Genomic DNA, 21,725 nt, shown 5'->3' on the forward strand with positions numbered 1-21,725 from the left:
CAAGCAGTTCTTCTAGATTGCAGAACAGCTACAAAGGTAGGTTACCTAGTGTTAATGGTTCCTGAGCTACAGACCGCTTAAATATAAGGATAAGAAGGATGATGCCCCTCTGTAACAGATAAGACAAGGTGCGCCAGTAGTTTGATGAGAACAGAGGACAGATACAACCAAATCTGGAGAAGAACCTACCAGTCAAATGTACTGCTTGAGACAGCAAGACTCACCATATATGAAATTTTCCTGTTTGTAGCTTTCTGTATATTGTTCACAAAACACAGGTTTTTGTGTATAGGATAAAATAAAAAGACCCTGGAAAATATGTTCAGCCTCTGTGACTCTAGTTTAATTTCCTTTGAGAAACTTAACTACTCTTAAGGCCCCCACTGCTGCCAGATCTGAAATGGAGACTTGCTTCACTGCAGTAAGAAAAAGCCAGCCCAAAACTCTGAGAACTGGAACTCTATGGCCCGATCTTCTATTTTGTAGCAGCAATTTCATTTTACTATATGGTGATTTAGTGAAACTACACCAGCTGAAAACTGGTGTGGAAAAGCAGAGAGGTAGGACCATAGGCAAAAAAAGGAAAGAAAAAGTTGAAAATTGCATCATAAAACCACTGAACAGAAGTCAGGGAATATTGTTTCAGCATTGTGAGACACCTGCTAGACTCACATCTATCTAATGTGGGGAACATCAAAGTAATAGGAGAAATGTCTTGAAAAATACAATAACTTGTATAAAGTATGTCAGAGGATTAATTAGTACAAAATAGCAGGAAAAAATCTCAGCTAGCACTCACTAAAAGAGAAAAAATAAGTGATTGAAAACTTCAAATTGCTAACAGAGTAACTTTAGATAAGCTCTATAAAAGAAAACTCTGGGACACAGATGCACGGATGAAAGTGTTGAAAAAAGGGATGTAAAATGTTTTCAGGCAGAGTTAGGGAGCTTCTAAAAGGCTCCATGAAAGACAGACATTAAAGCAGTATCATGACTATGTTAAAAAAAAGGCATACCAAAAGTATCAAAAATACTATGGGAATCACTGAGCAGTCAAGTGTACAAGTACCAAATTTATACTTGCTCAGTCCATAAAAATGCTACTACTGCTAAATCTTGAGATGTTATCATGAGACTTCAGGTGGTTTTTTAATCCCAACTCCAGCTTCTCGCATCTATCTATAATATGAGAACATGAACTACCTGAAATAAAGGAGAAGAGACAGGAAATTTTGTTTCTCTGTTTATGAAGAAAAGGTAACCTAAAGGCATACTAAGGGCAACAAAATGCAAGTTAGAGAACACTTTTTTCCAGACTTCTTATTCTGGGCACCTGAATCAGGGCTTCCAATACAGAAGGTTCGTATATTCCTGGTCATTCACCAATGGTAAGAGTTAGTTTGGTCCAATCTGCAAGCACAGTATATAATTCTCATTTCCTTATGAAGGAGTAATGTAAAGAATTCAGTGACTTATGACTTTTTCCTTTGGAAAATATAAACAGTAGGCAAGCATTGCAGAATACTTTACCTTAAAAACTAAGTTTAATATTTTGATAAGTTTTGTGAGAAGAAGAAAAAATCAAAATAGAATTAAAGAAGAATTTATTGGTGAGAATAAGAAAATTAAATTTTTTGGTGCAGAAATATTGGTCTTTTTCTGCTGACTTAGTATAAATTACTGTCCCATTGTCAGTTCTTTCCAAAGCAATTCTACTAAAAGAAGAGTACAGTCATTATTTTAGAATTCTAGTTAAGAGCAGATGAATTAGAGATAAATATACTTATCACTTATTACTCAGAACACATTAGATAAGCTTCCTCTGCATCACAGCTGTCTGAGCCTAATGACACCGGTGCCTACAACAGCACGTTAGTTTGAATCAAGAAACTGAATCCCCTGGTTGGCCCTCCTTATTTCCTTCTGGTTTGCAGCATGGAGTGGTTTTAGGGCAAAGAAATAGATTCTTTTTGGATTAACCTAAACCAGAGTATTTGGTCCAGGAACACAATGACAATGATCTTGACACAAATTGGCAGTCAGTCCATGGGAACTAGAACAGAACTAGACTAGAACAGGCCCAGAGTAACTTCCCCCTAAACACCCATAAAGAGGACATCGGACCCTTAGCTCATTGGATTTTTAGCACCAACTGCTTCACTGCTCAAATCCGCTGCCATCAGGCCACTAGTTTAAACAGACAAACTGGCCACAATACATAACCCAGAGGTAGTAAATGATATACAGCATTAAAATTGTCAAACTGTTTCTCTTCAGTCCTCCTTTAATGATAGTGACCCAAGATATCAGAACAGTATTACACAGTACTGCTCCAGGTTCTGCCTTTTTTCCATATGATGTGCCCGCTTGAATGAAATGGTCATTTTGCCTTGGTTTATTAAACAAGACAGATTGAATCTCTGTCACGTGGTTTTATCATTTGGTATTTGCTACCTGGTTTGCACAAGCAGTGTTTGGTATTTTGCCGTGACAGAAGGGTAAAGATACAGATTGGTGCAGCATTAAGACTAAAAGGGAACAATTTCTTAATGGCTGATAGCAGTTAAGAGGCACTATCTTCCTCAGAAGTGATGCATGTATTATTTGAGAAGGCATAAATACAAAAACACTATCAGGTGAAGACATTTCAATTAGAATTACAGTTCTCAGGCTTTCTAATCTCCACTTCCATTTGCTCCTGCTATTTGGAGCAATATTCTAAAAAAATATATGGGTGTATTCTTCATAACATGTAAGAAAATGATTAGCTTTGAAAAAACACACTTACTAATCAGTTTTACAATAGGAAAGAGAAGGTTGACTATTTACCTAAGTAGTTGGTGCCTCCTGAGTGATTAAACGGGGGGACAACTTCTGTAGAGATAATGCTTGAGTCATTACTATTTGCTTTGGTCATCTTTTGCACTATTTCAGTCAGTGGGCACATTCTAATCTTTATGTGTTTGCCTGCACATTTCTCCACGTGGAAAAGAAATCTAAATCTTTTGAGCTGAAATTTTTCCTGCCTCAGCCTCAGTATTCATCTCTTATCTTAAATCAGTACAGTTATTCCTTCAGTTACGTGAACAAGAACAGGGCAGAATTTACCATTTATATACTCATTTGAAGTTTATGTTCACCTAAACAGAACAGTAAGAAGATTTAACACTTCTTGTTATCATGCACCCCTTTAGATCAAAACTTCAGCCATATGTGAAGACAATCCATGTTATGTTGTGTGATAAAGGTCTTCTGCACACTCACAGAGAAGCATGGACAGACATTAGCAGGGGGGAGTCCAAATAACACCCTGCTCTGGCTTCTCCCAGGTCCAGCACCAGAGCCATCATCCAATCTCCACAAGCACAGGGGAGAGGTGGGAACCCATATCAAGCACTCAGAGGGAGGGACACCCTCTCTCAGCCCTCACAAGGGTTGTCCCAGGAGAGTCTCAGTCCTAGTGTCCAGACATGAAACCCATCACAATGAGTCAATTCTGGAGTATCTTTCAGACTGCTGGGGTTTGCTGTCTAGGGGTGTGGATCACAATATGGGACACAGGGGACAAGCGTTTTGGGATTGCACAGGATTTATTATGGGATGTTTAGGGGAGGAACCAAAGAGAGGGAAAGGGATGGATCTAGGTGATTTGGAGAGGAACAAGTGTGGGAAAATACAGGGATCAGAGGATAAGAAGGGCTGGACACAATTTGCTGTGTCCTGCACCTGATCAGTGCAGTCTGTCCCACCTTCTTATCAAGTGGCTTTCGAACTCTTCTCCTGGGTAAAGGACTCTCTGTCCTCTGTGTGTGTATGCATGTGTGGGTATGGGATCTGAGTGCCAGCAACTGGACTGGGTCCTAGTTGGGATCCTGCATGACAGCAACTGGAGAGACTGGAGGGAGTGAAACTGTCAGTGAGTGGGTGGGACCAGGGGTCAGAGGCCCATGTCTCTAAGGGCAAGACCATGTGAGCAGCTGACGGTTGGAAGGACCAGGGGAGTCCCAACCAGCTGCCAGAAACACCATGGGGTAAGGGTGTCTCCAGGATTGAAACCTGCTGAGGTGTATCTGAGTCTCTAAGGGGAAGACAGCTCTGTGTGTGCGTGTGTGTGTGTGAGATGGTCTGTACCAGCAGCTGGAGCAGGGCTGCAGCCTCAGGAGCTTATATGGTGCCAGCAACTGGGTAGATTGTGATCCATGGGCAGCTGCTGAGCAGACAGAGTGTGTGAGCCCAGCTGCTGGAAGCATCCACCTTGTGCATACACATACACATATATATTCCCACTAGTGGACCCCCATTCTGCTTAGCCAGAGAGGGGAACGAGGTGAGGCCGCCAGTGCTGTCTGTGTTTGTGTGACTGCTCTGTGTGTCTGGGTTATCTGTGCAGCTGGCCATGTATACATGTATACGTGTGTGGTATATACATTGTGCTCTTTGCATGTGCTGACTGGGAACACACACTCAGCCTCGTGGCTGGTTGGACCTGGGGCCATGCAGCTGCGGCAGCCTCACCTACATCCAGTTGCCAGATCTGGTCCGATTCCCCTAACACTCCTGTGTTGTCATGGTGTTATAAAGCTAAGTCAAAAGCATTCAGAATAAAGCTTCTATCTTATTTTCATTGACATTTACCCAGTTCGGGACGTGATCACTAATTTTCAATACCTACCACTTAGAAAATAGTTGAACATTTTTTTTTGCTTTAGTGCATCACGACATAACTAGGGGATGAAACCAAGACAGCAACAAATAAACAATCCAATACTTGTAAAGTTTGGTAAACTAAAAATATCTGGAACTGCCAGAAAAAAGTGAGACTGGGTAGAAGAAGCAAGAAAAAAAACGGGTTGGAGCAGACCTCCGGGGATCTTCCAGTTCAATAGAATTGGGACAGCTCAATTCAGGGACAGCTTCAAAGACAGATCAGGTGAAGTTTTGTAACTCTCCAGGGCTGGAAAAGCAAAAGAGAAGATGGAATAGGAAGAGAAAAGGGAGCCACAGACCTAGAAGCCTTGTCAATGGGGAAAAATAAGAAAAGAAGGGAAGACAAATGCAGACATACACTGGAGGCATAAGAAAACTGAGTTACATGTGGAAATTGAGACTGGTGTGATGGAGAGATTGAGAAAGACCTGAAAGCATCACTTGGAGTAGGAGGCCAGATTAGTGTCCACTTTTTGAAGTGTCTGAGGGACAGTCAGAAAAACTAAGGCGGGTTACCAAGGTGAGAAATCTGGATGGAAAAGAAGGGATTTCAGAGACAAAGGTAAAGAAAACTGACAAGAAAGTATCAAAGAACAGCAGTTAAGAAAACGGTGCCTTCTGAACTTAGTTTATATTTGCTCATTTTGTTTAAAGTTTCCAGCACATCGCTTTTATAGTTAAGCAAATTTAATACCACTATAAGATACCAGAATGAATTGAAAGTTACAGGACACAAATTACTAAATCATATCAGATTATCTTTAAGTAATAAGTAGTACATTGTTTGTTCTGCTGGAGAAAGTGAATTGATGTGGTTTGTCCAGTACTTGTAAGCAATTAGCTTTTAAATGGGAAATGCAAATGGACAGTGTTTCATTTGCTTGTTCTTGGGAAACTAAATAGGAAATCCTTAGGAGGCCTTGCTGAGTTTATATTGATGTTCAATTTAAATGTGCCTAAAATCAATAATTAATTTGTAAAACTTACAATTCCAGGAAATTTCCAAATCCTTTCTAATGTATCTTTTCTTACAAACTTGGGACATATATTATAATAAAGATAATGTTCCTGTAAAAGCAAGGGAAGATACAGTAATATAATAATTAAAAAGTAAACAAATGTGCTGTTTTAAATAAATTCCCAGCCTTTGACAGAACTGACTTATTTTTCACATACAAGTACACAAATGGAGTGCACCTACCAGAATATTAATACCTTTCTATGAAAGGGTTTTTCAGTTTGCATAATGCAGATTTGAGTTATTGATGTTGAATTAATTGTTCATACAACTTAATTGGCTTCTGCACTATTTTTCTATTGCACCAGTATATGATATTTATGTCACTGTAAGAAGTGGCATATGATACTGTGCTATATGTTAATATATCATAGGGCCTGGGTCATCCTGGTCAGTCCCAGATTTTGAAATCTCTAAAGTCACTATATACTCTGCAGAATAATTACATTTTTTTTTAAAAAAATAGCAGAGGGGAAATGTGAGCTCAGCATCTTCTGGCCCCTGTGATAGAAATCAGTAGTCCCCTTTGGCCTTCAAACCCATCTAAAACATTCATGCATCACCGGTTTTGATGGGGTTTTTTGAGAATTATATTCTTTTGTGCTGAGGTTTTTCACTTATATGATATTTTCTTCTGAAATTATTTGATCGTCACTAAGTACATGATGACCCTTTTTATGCTGAATCACCGATTCCTTCCTTGCAATATTCACGGCTTCATTTTGAATACAGTTTGCCTGAACGATAGCATTTATCTATATAAGACCTACCAGTCAGACAGTATTGACTATGAGCTGCATCGTTGTTATTCTATTAACGTAAAGAGAATTCCACTTAAAAAAACTAATGCTAAATGATTATACTGGCTCCCTATTCCTTCATAGAGGCCCAGGACTTTTTAAATAATAAATTTATATGACGGGTTATTTCCCACTTCGCTTGAAGAGAACAAAGTGCGTCAAAGCTGTAGTAAACTTTGAAGTACCAAAGTGCCGCCCTGCAGCTAACAATTTCTATGTGAATGGCTATGACCTGAAGTCTGATTTGGAAACCACCGGTGTGATGATTCAGACCATGGGTTTCTGGTAGAGAATATTTCATGCAGCACAAGAAAGGATGATATCAAAGTTGCTAAAAGGAATTGGACATCTCATGACATTACATATCTTGATACACCTTGATCTCCTGTTCTATAGAGCAGTATTTGCCAGTGGTTTAGGGGCACTCTGAGAGACCAAGAATGTTGTAGGGGTAAGATGCCCTGACCACAGCTATTATTCTGATTTTGGGGAGGAAAGGAGTGGGGTAAAATGATCACTTCCCTCTTCTGTGGAACCAGAAAGTATCTGGAAGGGATTGTTGCATGCTTACGCTGGCTTTTGGGCAGCCGGCCCTGGAAGAAACATGAAAAGCTGCCATATACTCACAGGACACGGCTAGTGAACACATGATCTAAAATACTGAGCACGTACACGGCAAAAGCTCCTTTGTGGGGTTTTTTATTGCCACTTCTCTCCACGTATCACCTTCACCCTTGTCTTCTGCAAGCCAGCACTCTATGGGGAGACAAATCGCTTCATCAGAAAGAGGGACTACTCTTTCAAGCCTGACTTCCTCCAGGTACCAACTGGGATCATTTCCAGTGTTGTCGTGGCCAATGCGGATTTTATATAGCTGCCCAAGATCTCTGAGGTTAATCTGTAACAACAAAAAAAAAAAATTCCCGGATTTTAATAACAAATTATAACATTGTCTTTTAGTGATCTTTCTTATACTGGGCATGTAAGCTAAATGTGCAGCTAATGTAACCTAGAGTAATGTTTTTTTTTAAAAATGAAGCCTTAATATACAACGAATCCCAGAGCAATTGAGCAAAATCATACGGAGTAGTCTGCAAGCCTAATTTTGTTGACTTCAGTACCGTATTATTTAAAGTGGCTAAAGGACTCAAACAATTCAGTCTGGTTTTAGATCTCTTGGCAGAATACAGTTTGTAGTGTTATAATGTAAATATCTATTTCTAGAAAAATACTTCAACAGGCAGAAGTACCTTCAGTCATTGCTGCATGAAATAACGTTTTTCAGTCCATACAGTTACCATCAGCAGAGCCTTATTAACTATTCCTACCACTTCTCAGTCTGCTGTGGCCCACTTTTCTCTTTGTCTTCTATTTTTATGTGTATTTGTGTCAGGGTTAACTGTTTCTGTAAGTGCCAATGCCACACTGCAGCAAATTTAGACAGTAAAACATGACTGTGTCACATTGAATACTGCAGCACTGAAGTAAGTGCCACTTTGTTTTGGGCTGCAGAAATTTTTTGAGCAATGCTGATGGCAGTAACCTAAGCACAAAAGCAGGGTTAACAGCTTTCATTTTCAGTGATATGTTTGAAAGCTCATGGTATTGGGAAAAAAAATCACAGAGGAAAAAAGAACAAAAAATAGTTGTTTCTTTTACCATTATACCAATTTTGTACTGTTTAGCATCAAAACAAAAAGCAAACAAACAAAAAACAGATTGACAAACAATTAACAATAACATTGCCCAAGTAGTCTGAATCACCAAAACGGATGAACTAAGATTTGTGTTTGAAGGTCCATTGCATCTATTCTGGAAGGTAATATTAAGAAGTCTGCCCCAGAGTAAGAGTTTCCCCTTCAATGTTTTTTGCTAAGAAAGACTCTAAGGTAATGCTGCTTTTCTCTGTGGAGCTGGGAAATGTCAGAGACACTAGAGACATATCCCTTTCACCCTTTTGCTGAAATGTTTTCCTAGGCAATGGCATAGGCTTGTGTAACACTGACATTTCTTGGTCATGAGGACCATCTCAGAAGATAGTCTTGCAGCCCTAATTGATCACTGTTTCCTTGCATCCCTGAGGCAAGCCTGGCACAACTCAGTCTCATAGGATGATATCATGACACATATGCTAGCGGTATAAAGTCTGAATAGAGTCACACTTATGGCCAAATTAGTAGGTTTTCCTATATTAAAACAGTATGTTAAATTAAGATGTGCTATCTGAAGGTATAATTATAACATTAATGCAATAAAACCATGTACCTCAAAAACATGCTGCTAATACAGCAGAATTACAGGAGCAGATAAAAAGCTCTCTGAAACCAACCACAAATGTAGCCAGGACATAGCCTAAGTTGTGATAATAACCCTGCCACCCAGCTACAAAGCAGAGACCTCTGCAATGGGCAAGTGACTGCTAAAGTTGCCTTGCAAATAAATAGAACAATATATTAGAACTCTCACCCTTTATTGCAAACTGAATAAAGTATCGTATTGTTGAACAACAAAGGTGGTACTCTCCTGAGATGTAGGCACTGGCTGCTATTTGTGATGCAGAAGTGTTAAAGGGCAATTTAGTAAATAAAAAAGGGCAATTTAGTTTCAATGAGGCATACACACCTCATGCCCATGATTAAATTCTGGCATAACCCCTGTTGAAAGGGAAGCCTCACAGCCATCTTTGCATACAGTGTTCGTTACCATGACTCTTGGTCAGGACCAGAAGACTCTGTTGCAGAGCTTCTTTTGTCTTCTGAAGTATCTAGTCAGTCATTTGACTGTGAAGCAAACTGAAACATTATTGATAAAAAAAATCGTGCATATCTATAGTGGGTATCATATGAGTTGGCTGAAAAGTGAAGACAGAACTTTCCTAATTATATTACTTATTGTGCTAAAGTGCATTTTTTTCAGAAGGAAGTCTAAGATGGGAGATAAGTTTCCAGGTGAATCTGCAAAGGACTTCAACATTGTATCATAGAATCATAGAATAGTTTGGGTTGGAGACCTTTAAAAGCCATCTAGTCCAACTCCCCTGCAATGAGCCTTCAACTAGAGCGGGATGCTCAGAGCCCCATCCAACCTGACCTGAAATGTTTCTGGGGATGGGGCAACTACCACCTCTCTGGGCAACCTGTGCCAGGGTTTCACCACCCTCAGTGTGAAAAATTTCTTCCTTTTATCTAGTCGAATCTACCCTTTTTTAATTTAAAACCATTACCCCTTGTTCTATCACTACAGGCCCTGCTAAAACATCTGTCCCCATCTTTCTGATAAGCCCCCTTTAGGTAGTGAAAGGCTGCAATAAAGTCTCCTCAGAGCCTTCTCTTCTCCAGGCTGAATAACCCCAACTCTCTCAGCTTTTCTCCATGGAAAGCAGAGGCAGGATATCTGACCAAGAAAGAAAGAAAGAAAAAAAAAAAAAAGGCAGCGTGTTGAAAAAGAAAAGGGAAATTATGAAACCCATTCATCACCATATCACCATGCAGGGACTTCCTGTCCTGAGGAAGGAGCAACACAGCAATCCATTAAACCTAATCAAATGGAGTTTCAAGAAAATCAGTACAGAACAGACGGCTCTGTCTAGACTGTTAGGTTTCTCCAGGAGATGCTCCTAGTTGCGAGCAGTTCAATTAGATTCACTAAAGTCCTGTTTAGCATCTTTAAACATTCCTTCATTTCTTGTCTTTCTATACTTCCTACCCCTCCCTAACATTCACATTCTAAAAGAAGACAAAACATAACAAAATTAAGGAAGTTACGCTCATGTGCTAAGTGGGAAATTTTCTGAAGTGTGAAGTCAAATGTATTTCCTTGCTTTCAACTACAGGGAGGAAGAGTATAAAGTGTCCCTCTCTACTAGACTCAGAAATGATGAGGTTTTTTGGAATGGTAAGCTATGCAGAGCACAGGTAATGCATATTTCTGAGACTGAAAGGTCTCAAAAATAGTTAAAAACACAGAACACTGCCAAACTAATAACATGCTTAATAATACTTCTGTTTCTGACTAATTCTTTATGGGTGTTCTTGTGCAAAAAATCATGTTTATTCTTGGATGGAAGTTAAGGCAAGAATGTCAATGGCAGAGAGCAAATCAACTGTATATGATGTTCTGGAAGACATATAATACAATTACAAATTTAGTTTCAGTTCCTGTTTTAGCTTTGGGGGTTGGAACACTTTGTCTTGCTGTCAGATCACATATCACATTGGTCTCTCAGTGGTACTGACTTGCTAACATGTTACTTTTTGCCAATCAGAATCCTGTCAAACATTTGTCAAATTTTGCTCTTGTAGTGAAATGCAGATGAAAATACTCTTATAACATGGTAGAGCTAACGATATTCTTTTGCTGACATAAACACTGTATCTTGAGAGTGTGCCTTCATTTCCAGTGTTGACTAAATTGCCTTGAACTTCTGCATGACTTGAACACAACCTGGCATTTATAAATCTACTTTCGCAGCCAGAATATTCTGTAAAAAGTTGTAGAGCAAAGTTGACTTTGTTGCCCTTATAAACAACATGCTTACAAAAACCTTAGTCTAGCTGTTCTATATTCTGGCACCATGGCTGCAAAAGTAACATTCAATTTTACATGGAAACAGCCTTTCTGACAGAACTGCAATAAATGGCTATGCAAAGAAGAAAGGATGGGTCTCAGGACTAAAATATCACCCTGGAAATCTGACACCTAGTTTCTAGTCCTGGATCTGGTTTAGGCTTTCTGAGAAACATTACCTAATTTACAAGTCCTCTTTGCTTCACTTTTTCAACTATACAACAAGGACAACACAGGGACACTGCAAAGCTCTCTTCACAAATTTTGAGATCCTCAGAAAAATACACAAGTCCAAAATTCTGTATTTTTTCTAAAATTTTCTGTATATTTGGGGTTAATTGCTATTTTTCCATAATTCAATTGACAGATCAAATATTATCAATTGTAATTTTCCTAGCTATCTTTGTAAAGCTAGTGTCTTTGCTCAAGGATAATGTGATCTCACAGTTATCTAGTCTCTCATATAGTCAATGCAATTTCTGTTGCCACTAGCAGAAGTTGTGCAGACAGAATGAGGGAGGAATAGCAACAAGCTGCTCAGCAAATATGTTATAAACGTATTGAAGAATATAGTCAATATAATAAAGATATTCCTCCACTACGCTGTAATTGGATGTTTCAGGTACTCAAACTGCCTGAACAACAAGGACATACAGAGTTAGAAGACTGATGTATTTTGGAATAGGTCTACACTGCCCTGAACAAGCTCACTAGAGTCCTAGCAACCGTACACCTGACTTAGCACAATAGTCCAAACTGGCCAGTCCTGCTTCTCAAGGCATACTGCTTCTGGTGAGCACTGAACAGCAGTGTGGCAGCAAAAGTAGCAGCTTGTGGCTAATCTTTGCTGGCCTCTGCAAAAGAGTATTGACAAAATCATCAAACATCTAATCCTCAACCAAAGCACATGGTCAAAGCATTGCGCAGGTTCAAATACCTGTTCATTAAAAATTTTAAAAATTGGTTTGCAAAGTTCCCTTGTCCTGTAAATTCTTCAGCTTGATATGGTAGAATTTGGACGTGGATGGAAATTCAAAGTTGTAAAATTTAAGAGATAACAGTTTGGGGGTATGAAGCTGCCATTCTGATGTGTTTTATATCAGCCATGTACAGAACACAAATAAGACCTAAACACATGCAGAGGTAACAAACAAGGGCATGGAAACACAAATATCTCATTGAGGTAAAGGAATCTAGGTACCACAAACATCAGATATATTGATCTTCCTAGGGATTGCCTACTAGAGAGGTCTTCTGACAAATGCCAACCTCACGCTCTTCCGAGCGAAAAGTTTTACAAAATGCTTGAATCTTCATTTACAGTTCACTTGTTGGTTGAGTGTGAAACTCCTTCTGATGGGTCAACAGATTTGCACCAAATTCTGTGATAAGCTCTAAAGGAGATGGGCCTCATACAACCCTGCTTATGTGAGAGATTCCCAGCACTTATTAACCTTAATAATATCATAGTGAGTACAATGATAGCAGTAATTATATTATCTTTGTAGTATTCTTCTTTACTATTACAGGCAATAATATCAATACTCAATATATTTTATAGTATCAGTACCAATACATATTATTGAAAAAAACGTCCACCAATTTCAAAAGGGCCACATTTTCAAACAGAGGTACCTTTACCTCAGCTACACCCATATTCTAAATGTTTACAAGCAGTTAAACAAGATTAGCCTGCTAATCAATACAACTATATGCTTTGCTCATTGCTACTATTTATTTTTTGTGCAAGCATAGGACTAAATTCTCTTCTTGGGAAAGGCAATGGGAACATTTGCATTAAACCATGCATTAGAAAACTTTGCCTTATGTTTTGAAATTGAAGCTTAACAAAGCTTATATTTTACCGTTTGTCTCTAAGCATAAGTTGAAATCTAGGTTATCAGCAAGAAATTCTTCCTAAAGAGGATGCAAGAACTAAATTTTAATTCTATTTCTAAATGAGCTATGCAAATACTCTTTCCAGTCCCTAGCATACCTGTGATATTTTGAGTGGAGTCAGTATGACCTATTTTCATGTACTTCAGATGTTTAACTAAGTGAAAAGTGAAGTAAGAGTTCCTTGGCATAAGAAAAGACTGTTCAGTGGAAAGATACTTCAGTAAGAGGATGGAAAGAATATGTGTAATGACTCCATCTCTCTTTTATATACTGGAATAAGTGAAGTAATGTCACTGTATTCCTGTTGTACAGAAAGAATCCTGCAATCTCTTTGAAATAAACTCAGGATAGCATGAAAATCATTTGGATAAGTCAACACTTAGAAGAAGATACACCAAAATCCCAATGTCTAACACAGCCACTAGAGGCTATGCTTGACAGACAGTTATTAATGTAATGTAAGGCCACCTCATTAACAGAATTTCAGAGAAGTCATGTGCAGCAGCTGGATTCCCAAAAGAAAGAGAAATTATTGATTGTGTTAGTTTAACTTCTACAGCATCTGCGTATAATGGAAGTAGAAGATATTTCTAAATTGTGAGCACGCAGCTGGTAAATGTTGCCAAAAATATAACTAATGTACTAGTAAAGTACTCAGGGTCCACACATGGTGCTTGCATTTTCCAAATGCCTGAATTTAGCCAATTTGTTAATTGTGGCCAACAAACTTGGCACAGTTACACACTAACTGAAGAATTAGATTGTGTCACAGGGGCTCACACAGAAACTTAACAGTCTCATGAAAAAGGTGGATATAGACATGTAAGGAGTATGATTAAAGGCCACACAAAAATCAGCATTATTTTTTCCACTTCATACTTGCTTCAGTCACGAAAATAAGCTGGGTAAACAAGTACTGCTCATTGCACAGTGACAGTTAAACACTTTCTTTTCCAGTCTAGTAAAGCTCTTTTCATCCTGTAGTCAGCCCAATATCAATACTCACTCACTTGACCTTCTTATACAGGCTAACAATGTGCTACTATTCACTAAAATGGATGCAAATTACCTGTTACCAGGCTAATTAGAGAAAGGAAATGTCTCATTTTTGTTACCTGCTAAACTAATGGTACCGACAGCTTGTTTTTCCCAACCTCAAGTACAACAAATGGCAAAATGTTTTAAGAATAACATTAAAGATTTTCTTTTACTGTGTGGTCAATTAAATTATGCCAACACCAAGTATTTATGGTATCAGGGTGTCAGTTCTTGAAAGTAAGCACAAAACTTTAATGTTAGGAGAATGTAGCCACTTATATATCTGAGGTTTTTCTGAGTGATCTGCGCTTTTCCAAGTCAGAGCAGGAGTATTTTACTGGATTTGAAACTTTCCACAGTGCTTATGTGAGGAGTTAAAACACTGCTTACCAGAGGATGTTAACTGGAATACAGCATAGCACTGGTGTAAGAAAGCTCAACAAAGGTCAGGCCATGCAAGAAAACTTAAGCTTTACTTAACCCTCATCACATGCATGCACATCATACTAACAGAATGATGCTGTGGTTGGACAAGTCCACCTTATGCATGAACAAGTGAGGCATGATAAGAAAGATTATATTGGTGGACACATAATAGTGCTTCAAAGAGTCTGAAGACACATGAAGATTCATTTAAGAAAAGTGCAGAGTAGTCAGCTCAGTCCACAGCCTAGGAGTAGGACCAGATCTCAGGTTTACTCAATATAATACCCTGATAGACTATGAACCGGCCTCTGCAATGTATGTCTGTCATCTCCTGGTGGATTTACAGCAATATTTATCACTCAGGCATGAGCTCATCACCTGTGGGAAAAAAAATTGCATCTAACAGTGTCTTCTCTCAACAATGTAGGTTACTGTGAACACATCAGACTTCAACTTTCTGCATTGTCTTCCTAGCAACTAAGGGATTATTTTTGTATCTTCCTGACAGCCTTCTGGTCAGCAGTAGGAAGAGTTGCTAGCAGATCAAGGGAGGCTGTGTTCAGTTCTGATCTCCCTAGTACAAGAGGCATGGACATACTGGAAAGAATCCAGTGAAAGGCCATGAATATGATTAAGGGACTGGAGCACCTCTTACATGAGGAAAGGCTGAGAGACCTGGGACTATTTAGCCAGGAGAGGAGAAGGCTCAGGGATCTTATCAATGTGTATAAATACCTGATGGGAGGTGCTAAAGAAGACAGAGGCAGACTCATCTCAGTGGTATCCAGTGAACAGTCAAGAGGCATAAGCCTGAAATACCACAAATTCCACTTAAATATATAAGAAAAAAAATGGGTGAGAGTGGTCAAATGTTGAAACAGATTACCCAGAGAAGTTGTAGAGTGTGAGATATTCAAAACTTGACTGGACAATGTCCTAAGCAACCTACTCTATCTGACCTTGCTTTGAGCAAGGGGCTGGACTGGGGAATCTTCCGTGATCCCTCCTAACCTCAGCTATTCTGTAATTCTGTAGCACTCAGTGCAATGGCATCACCTTATTGACATAATTAACTCTAGGGTGAGAACCACATTCAACATCACTAGTACTAAGAAATCCCTATATTGCACAGTGAAAATAATTTTCACAGGAGATTGAACTGTTAAAGGGCTGCCAAAGAACTGTCCATATAAAGTAAGGGCCATCAAAAACATTATCACTTTATCATCTTCTCTTTCTATGCAAGATAAATTGATCTCCTCTTGTTTACCGTAAGGCCTGTACTGTATAATGTGTCTATTCTCTTTATAGAGTTGTACCAAGACCAAACAAAAAAATATATTTTTAAGAGCAAGAATGAAAGAATAAGCCACACTTCTTAAAAGAGCTCAGATACTGAAATGATGGGAGGCCTAAGAATATGAATAGACTAGAAAATGGCTGAGGGGAAAGCAAAGCAAGAGCATGGATTAGTAGAAGCAGAAACTGGATTTGGGCACTTGACATGGGAAGGTGGGGGAGCTCTTAACAGGGAGACCTTTAACAAAGGAAAACAGGGTCAGAAAATCCTAGAAATAACCCCCTGAAGCCTACCGGGGCGCTAAATGGACGGTGTAACCCGGGAGAGAGGAGTCACTCAAGAGACAGACGGGGGTTTTTAATGTATATACATCTCGGACTTGTGTTGCCATTAGGTAGAAAAAAAGAAGTTTTGTAACTTGAGTTATAAACTTCTGTAACTTGAGAAATTGAGTACATAAAGTTATTTCAAGAAACTACCTTAAAAAGGAAAAACTTACATACGTATGTAAGTTTTTAAAAAAAAACTTCCGTACATATGTCCATACTGCAGTACTCCATATTGCAGTTACTGAACAAGTAGCACCATGTTCACTCACTCTCATTTCTTGAAGATGAGCTGAATTGTGTTTTTCTCCAAGATTGTTTTTGAGTTCTTTACGAGCCTTCTATGTTGGTTTTTTTGGATCAAGTTGAATTTTGCTTCATGCACTGCCTGTAGGTGATGGAGACAGTTTTACATACGTCTCCCTTTTATCTCAGTAAGGAATGAGGTTCATGTTGTTATCATATACATTTCGTAGGGAGATGGAAAGTTTCAAGTGCAGTTATAGCCAGTGGTATGACTGTTTTATACTGCCTTAAGAATATCTGCCTAAAGCCTGGGTTTCTCTAAGTTTTATTCAACTGTTTCTGGACCTAAATGGCCATTAAGGCAAACAGGGACAGCTAGAAAATAGCAGGACACAAGCTATGCCCAGCTTTTAAGCATTGGCAGTCCCATGGTTAAGAGAGCAGATAGGTACATCAATGCTTGTGGTCACTTCTGCAATCTTCCCACTTGGGAAGAATTCTGACGGAGCTCATTACAGGCTCTTTTATTTTAAAAATGGAAGGAAAAGCATGAAAATGGATTTGCTTCAATCTATTTTTATAACATTGGTTTTCTCCCCGCTGCTTCTCATTTTGCTTTAGAGATCCCAGTTTTGACTGATGAAAGAATGAATATGGATCCAGGGCACAGGAATGAAAGACACACAGTGAAACACGACAGATTCTTACAGTCCATAGGGTTGATTCTAAAGGAAGGAGTGTCAATTATTAATGCATAGATTATTTAAAATTAATGATGATTTTATTTAAACAGGAGGAAACCAAAATGAAAAACAACAGATACATTTCTAAGTGTAACATCTCCATGTGATGCAATGCAGCTTAAGGTGCACCCGATAAACACAATTTTTACAAACAAAGTACATGTAACTGGAAGGAAAAAGGCTGGTTTTAACACTGTAAGAATCTCATCACAGGAGCACCATTTTTTAAGTTTTATGATCAAGTATCTCTGCAAGTATTAGTAGGAGCCCTGCTTTTCATCTACCTACATTACTTTCTGGCATATGGCAGTGTTTAAAGGACTATTTATACAGATGAAGAAACGTTAAATAGTGTAACTGGATACGGCACCAGCTTGACAAGTTAGATAAATGGGATCATCTAACCAAATTCACGCCAAGGATGGATTCCAGTTTCCAATTGTCCTAAAATACCATGCATACTCCATGTGCCATGTTTGAAAACATGGAAAAGCTATCTTCCTTACAAAGACAACCACCAACTACAAAATATAACTAAAGTGAAGATTTTCAAGATTCCTTAGAAACAAATCCAGCACTCTTAATAGCTTAATATAGTGTTATTTCAGACAAACTTGACAATGTGTTGAGATCAGTAAGACCAACACTGCCCTAAAAAGATTGCAGAGCTGGTAATGAAGCAAACTCATAAAGCAAAGCATGGAAGAATTCTTGTTAAGGAGGTGCTAGGTCCTGCCACTCTCACTAAGGCTAGCATACAATATTCTGAAAACAGACATACTGAACCACTCAGTGCTTTTCCTGACTTCATTATTACTAGAAGAGCAGAATTTGTAACTGAAGGTATGGAATTATTCTGTATTGAAGTAGTAAAAAGTGAGAGATTGTAGCTGACTTACAGGAGATAATAGGCTTACAGTCTTTTCCTTAGTTCTCTTTGACACAGAAGGGAATATTTGCCATGACCAAACATTAAAAGAATACTTATAAAAAGAATTTCTTTATCAAACAGTGTGTACATTCATAAGAGATGATTTGCCATGTTTCAAAGAATGATGATGCAGAATACAGGGCTCTGGAGAATGTAATTTACAATATAATTAAAGCTTCAGTGTCTTGAGAAACTCAACTTACTGCCAAAATCAGTATTTTTGAAATACTGAGAAATACTCAGGGACTGTGATGACACCGGAGGAAAACGCGGGAAACAGATCACAGTTGTGATGAAATCTGTAACTTATGGTAGATTGATATCCCTCTATTGGAGGAGGAATGACTCTCAACAGAAAAATTATGCCCTAAAAACTATGCCTGAAGAGTAACGGAAGCAGAAAACCATAGCCTAGAAGTAGTTTCTTTGAACATGCAGGAACGATTAGAGACCAAAAAGGGAAATTCATCAAATTTAAATTCCTTTTCTTTCCCGTTTCCATATTGTTCATCCCTGACTTTCCCATCTGGTAGGAAAAATTGCTAAGCCACAAGGGAAAATATAGTGCAGTTTGCTAGAACCCAAGACTCCAGTCAGAAGCAAGAACTCTCCCCATCACACAACAACTGTAAATTACCTTCAGTGAATTTCATGTGCTACCATCATATGGAAATCTCCAAGGGCAATAGCCTTGTTACATTCTACTTGTGTTACGCTGGAGGTTGACCAATTTTTAATCTAATTTACACAAGGCTTAACCACAGATAACCAAAGTTAATGAAATTACACCAGCCGTATACAGGATGCAAACAACATCAAAATCAAGTTCTAGATAAGCAACAAAATCTCAGGAGTATATAGAGGAACATCATTTGATTTACTCAAGTTTTAATAACTTTATTTTTTTGTTATTTTTAATGTTACTGAATGTTCATTATTTACTTTTAGGTATCCAAGTTACTATGCAGTTAACTATACTTTCTGTCAGGCTACTATTTTTTATTTTTATGAAGATAATCCAGTATATTTTTGTCTCATTCTCTTTTTGTGGGCCATTTCTCTGTCATTCCTTATGATTATATCTGTGACCAAAGGGATTTTGAAATGAGATGGTACTTTGATTGTGTTTGTGGGACTTGTTTGTGCTTCATTTTTTCCATTATATTACGCTGAACACTTGCAGCTCCCTGCATCACTTAACACTTTCTTTAAAAAAGGGGGTTACCTGGAGTTTAAATAGTCCTCAAATATGCAGTATATTTCTACACAAAGGCTTCAAATCAAGGACTATTTAGTCAAGATTTTCCCCAGTGTGTTTACCAGATTAAACTAGTGTAATAGAAAGCAATAGGGATTATCCAATTTTTCTGCAACTCCACAGTTTTTAGCAATATTGATGTTATTACATGGTGCTCTTAATATTGTAAAATTGCAGCATTACAAAGTTTTGAAATACTTGGAGAACACAGCTTTCTTTTGGATTAACAAAAAACTCAGCTACCTTATTAAATTGAGACATTTAAGGGGAAAAAATGTGGGAAAAGGAAGCAAAATTACTTTATCTCTTATTTTCTCTCTCTCCCCACTGATCAGCACTGAAAATTAAATGGATTTGAGAAATAATGGATGGACAGTAATCTGGTCAAACTTGAAGCTTTGATGGTGCAGTTAGAAATCAGGCAGAAGCCTCCTCAAGAACCTCATTACACACAAATTTAAATGTTTGCACAATTGTAAAGTTGTAAAAGATTTTGTGAAAGGTTTAAGTTGTATTCCTCAGTCCAGACTCATAGCACTTAAACTGCACTCAAGTGCTGTTTCTAGCCTCCAAGCCTCCTCCAGGCTTTCAGTAGTACATCACCACAGAAAAACATCAGGCACCAAGTCCTGGGTACAGTGCAGAAAGCCTAAACCTGGGTGCTAGTGTGTATAGTTACAGATCATCAGAGCTGCTGGACCAGTTATCAGGTTTTGCTTTGATGCTGGGAGGATAAAAATGATGCTTTGAGAAACTTATTGTTCCTTCCAAAGAGGAAGAAAGCAAACAAATGTTCTTGGTACTCCCCTCAATGAACTGAATAAACAAGTAAGAACTTGCTGTCAGACAGCATTAACCAGCTGAATAAATATCCATGATGATCTAGATAGAATGATTTGAAAAGGAACACTTAAATTTGGTCTTCAGATAAACACTGATTGCACCTTACTGTTTTGATATGAGATAATCCTAAACCAGTATTAACTGAAAACTTACCCAAGTTACTTTCAACTTAGTAAATGTACCACCATTGACTTGACTCTTCAAAAACCTACATATTTATACTTCAAACTGGAAAACAAAAATTTAAAACCTTGGAGAAACTTCCTGCACGATCTGTCACTGATTCTCCATCATCTGTTTATTATGCATAAATTTTTTCAACCTGAATGACGTATTGCAGATTTAACAATTGCAACAGGTACAGTCCTGAGGAACTATAGAAACTGGAGGAAACTACAGGAACTATAGGAACTTGGAGAAGCCCTGGGAAATGTCATGCTTCTGAAGGTTCTCGGGAGGTTTCTCTGAAGAAGAGAGAAATCTCCCCATTTCCTTGGAGAAGTAGGACATTACCAGTCTAAATCACCTGAGTTAACCTACTTAGTGTGATTTGACCCTAGTCCCTAGCCACCCCCCCTTTCCTTCTTACTTTCTCCAAGAAAAGTTTCGCACGACAGTGTGCTTCAGTGGAAGTCTTAGGAAGCCCATGGAAGAATTTACAGTGGACACTTCCCAAGATGGATATACAACACAAGGCATAGACAGGACTATCTTCTTATATCAACGCAAAGAACAGGCAAAGAAAGTTTTTTCTACCTCTGCAAATGAACAACATCTAGCTAAAACTAGCACACCAAGAAGATACAGGTAGGACGCAGATTCCGAGAGGCACGTCTGCCTGATGCAGTTCTGAACACATTCACTGATTCAAATTTTACTATCATAAAAGTAAGCCACTCCCTCAGAAATACTTAATGATCCTTACATGTTGCTTTGAGTCCTTCTTATTACCACTATTATCCAGTTTTGAGAAAAGCTATTTTGCATATGTTTTGAATTCTCCAGTGCTTATGTAACAGCCATACTATACCTTAAATGTATCTTCACTGTTGGGATTAAACAGCTGGTGTTTCCCAGATCCCAAAATAATAGGACCAGAAGCTTTGTTTTCTCCATAAGCGCAAAGGGATACTGTTGCTGTTGTGCCAGCTGTTTCAAAATCCCCGGTGACTACAGTAATCTTCCAGTCTCCTTCTGTAAAGTAAAAAATAAAATCAAAATGCTTTTATAACTGTTACTGCTATGCAGCAAGTTACTTGAAAGACATAAATAAAAGCATAGTTTAGCCCAGGGACCATAACTACTATGCACCCAAAAGGTAATGATGCTGGGAGGGGCAACAGAAGATGAGCTAAATACTGCATCATTCAAACTCATCTTAGGCAAGTTGTGTAACTTTAAAGATTTAGGAGGTTTGTAGCGTACTAAAGCTGGAAATATGAACATAGAGCCCAGGGAGATTTCTAGCGATAACCCTGTGGGTTATCAGGAAGAAGCCCAACCTCCAGAATTTGGATTATGACAACACGAATAAGCAAGAAATGCAACAGGAAAAAGTATCAAAACATCCCAATTAAGTGCAATTTCCTCTCATTTTATGTTGATGTGACACATTAACAAGAGC

General features: G+C 38.4%; 1 protein-coding gene across 1 annotated transcript in view; it reads right to left on the reverse strand.

Moving 5' to 3' along the window:
- The window catches only part of RP1 (RP1 axonemal microtubule associated), a gene marked incomplete at its 3' end in the record, with an annotated part of 200,765 nt that overhangs the window by 111,697 nt on the left and 67,343 nt on the right, over window positions 1-21,725 (reverse strand). The window contains exons 24-25 of the mRNA XM_081996424.1: window positions 21,132-21,295; window positions 7,198-7,423 (exon numbers count right to left, since the gene is read on the reverse strand). Of these exons, the coding sequence (XP_081852550.1) occupies window positions 7,198-7,423; window positions 21,132-21,295 (390 nt within the window). The remainder of the gene's footprint in view (window positions 1-7,197; window positions 7,424-21,131; window positions 21,296-21,725) is intronic.

This window comes from Phaethon aethereus (genome assembly GCF_964289735.1).
Source record: "Phaethon aethereus genome assembly, chromosome: 2".
Lineage (NCBI taxonomy): Eukaryota > Metazoa > Chordata > Aves > Phaethontiformes > Phaethontidae > Phaethon > Phaethon aethereus.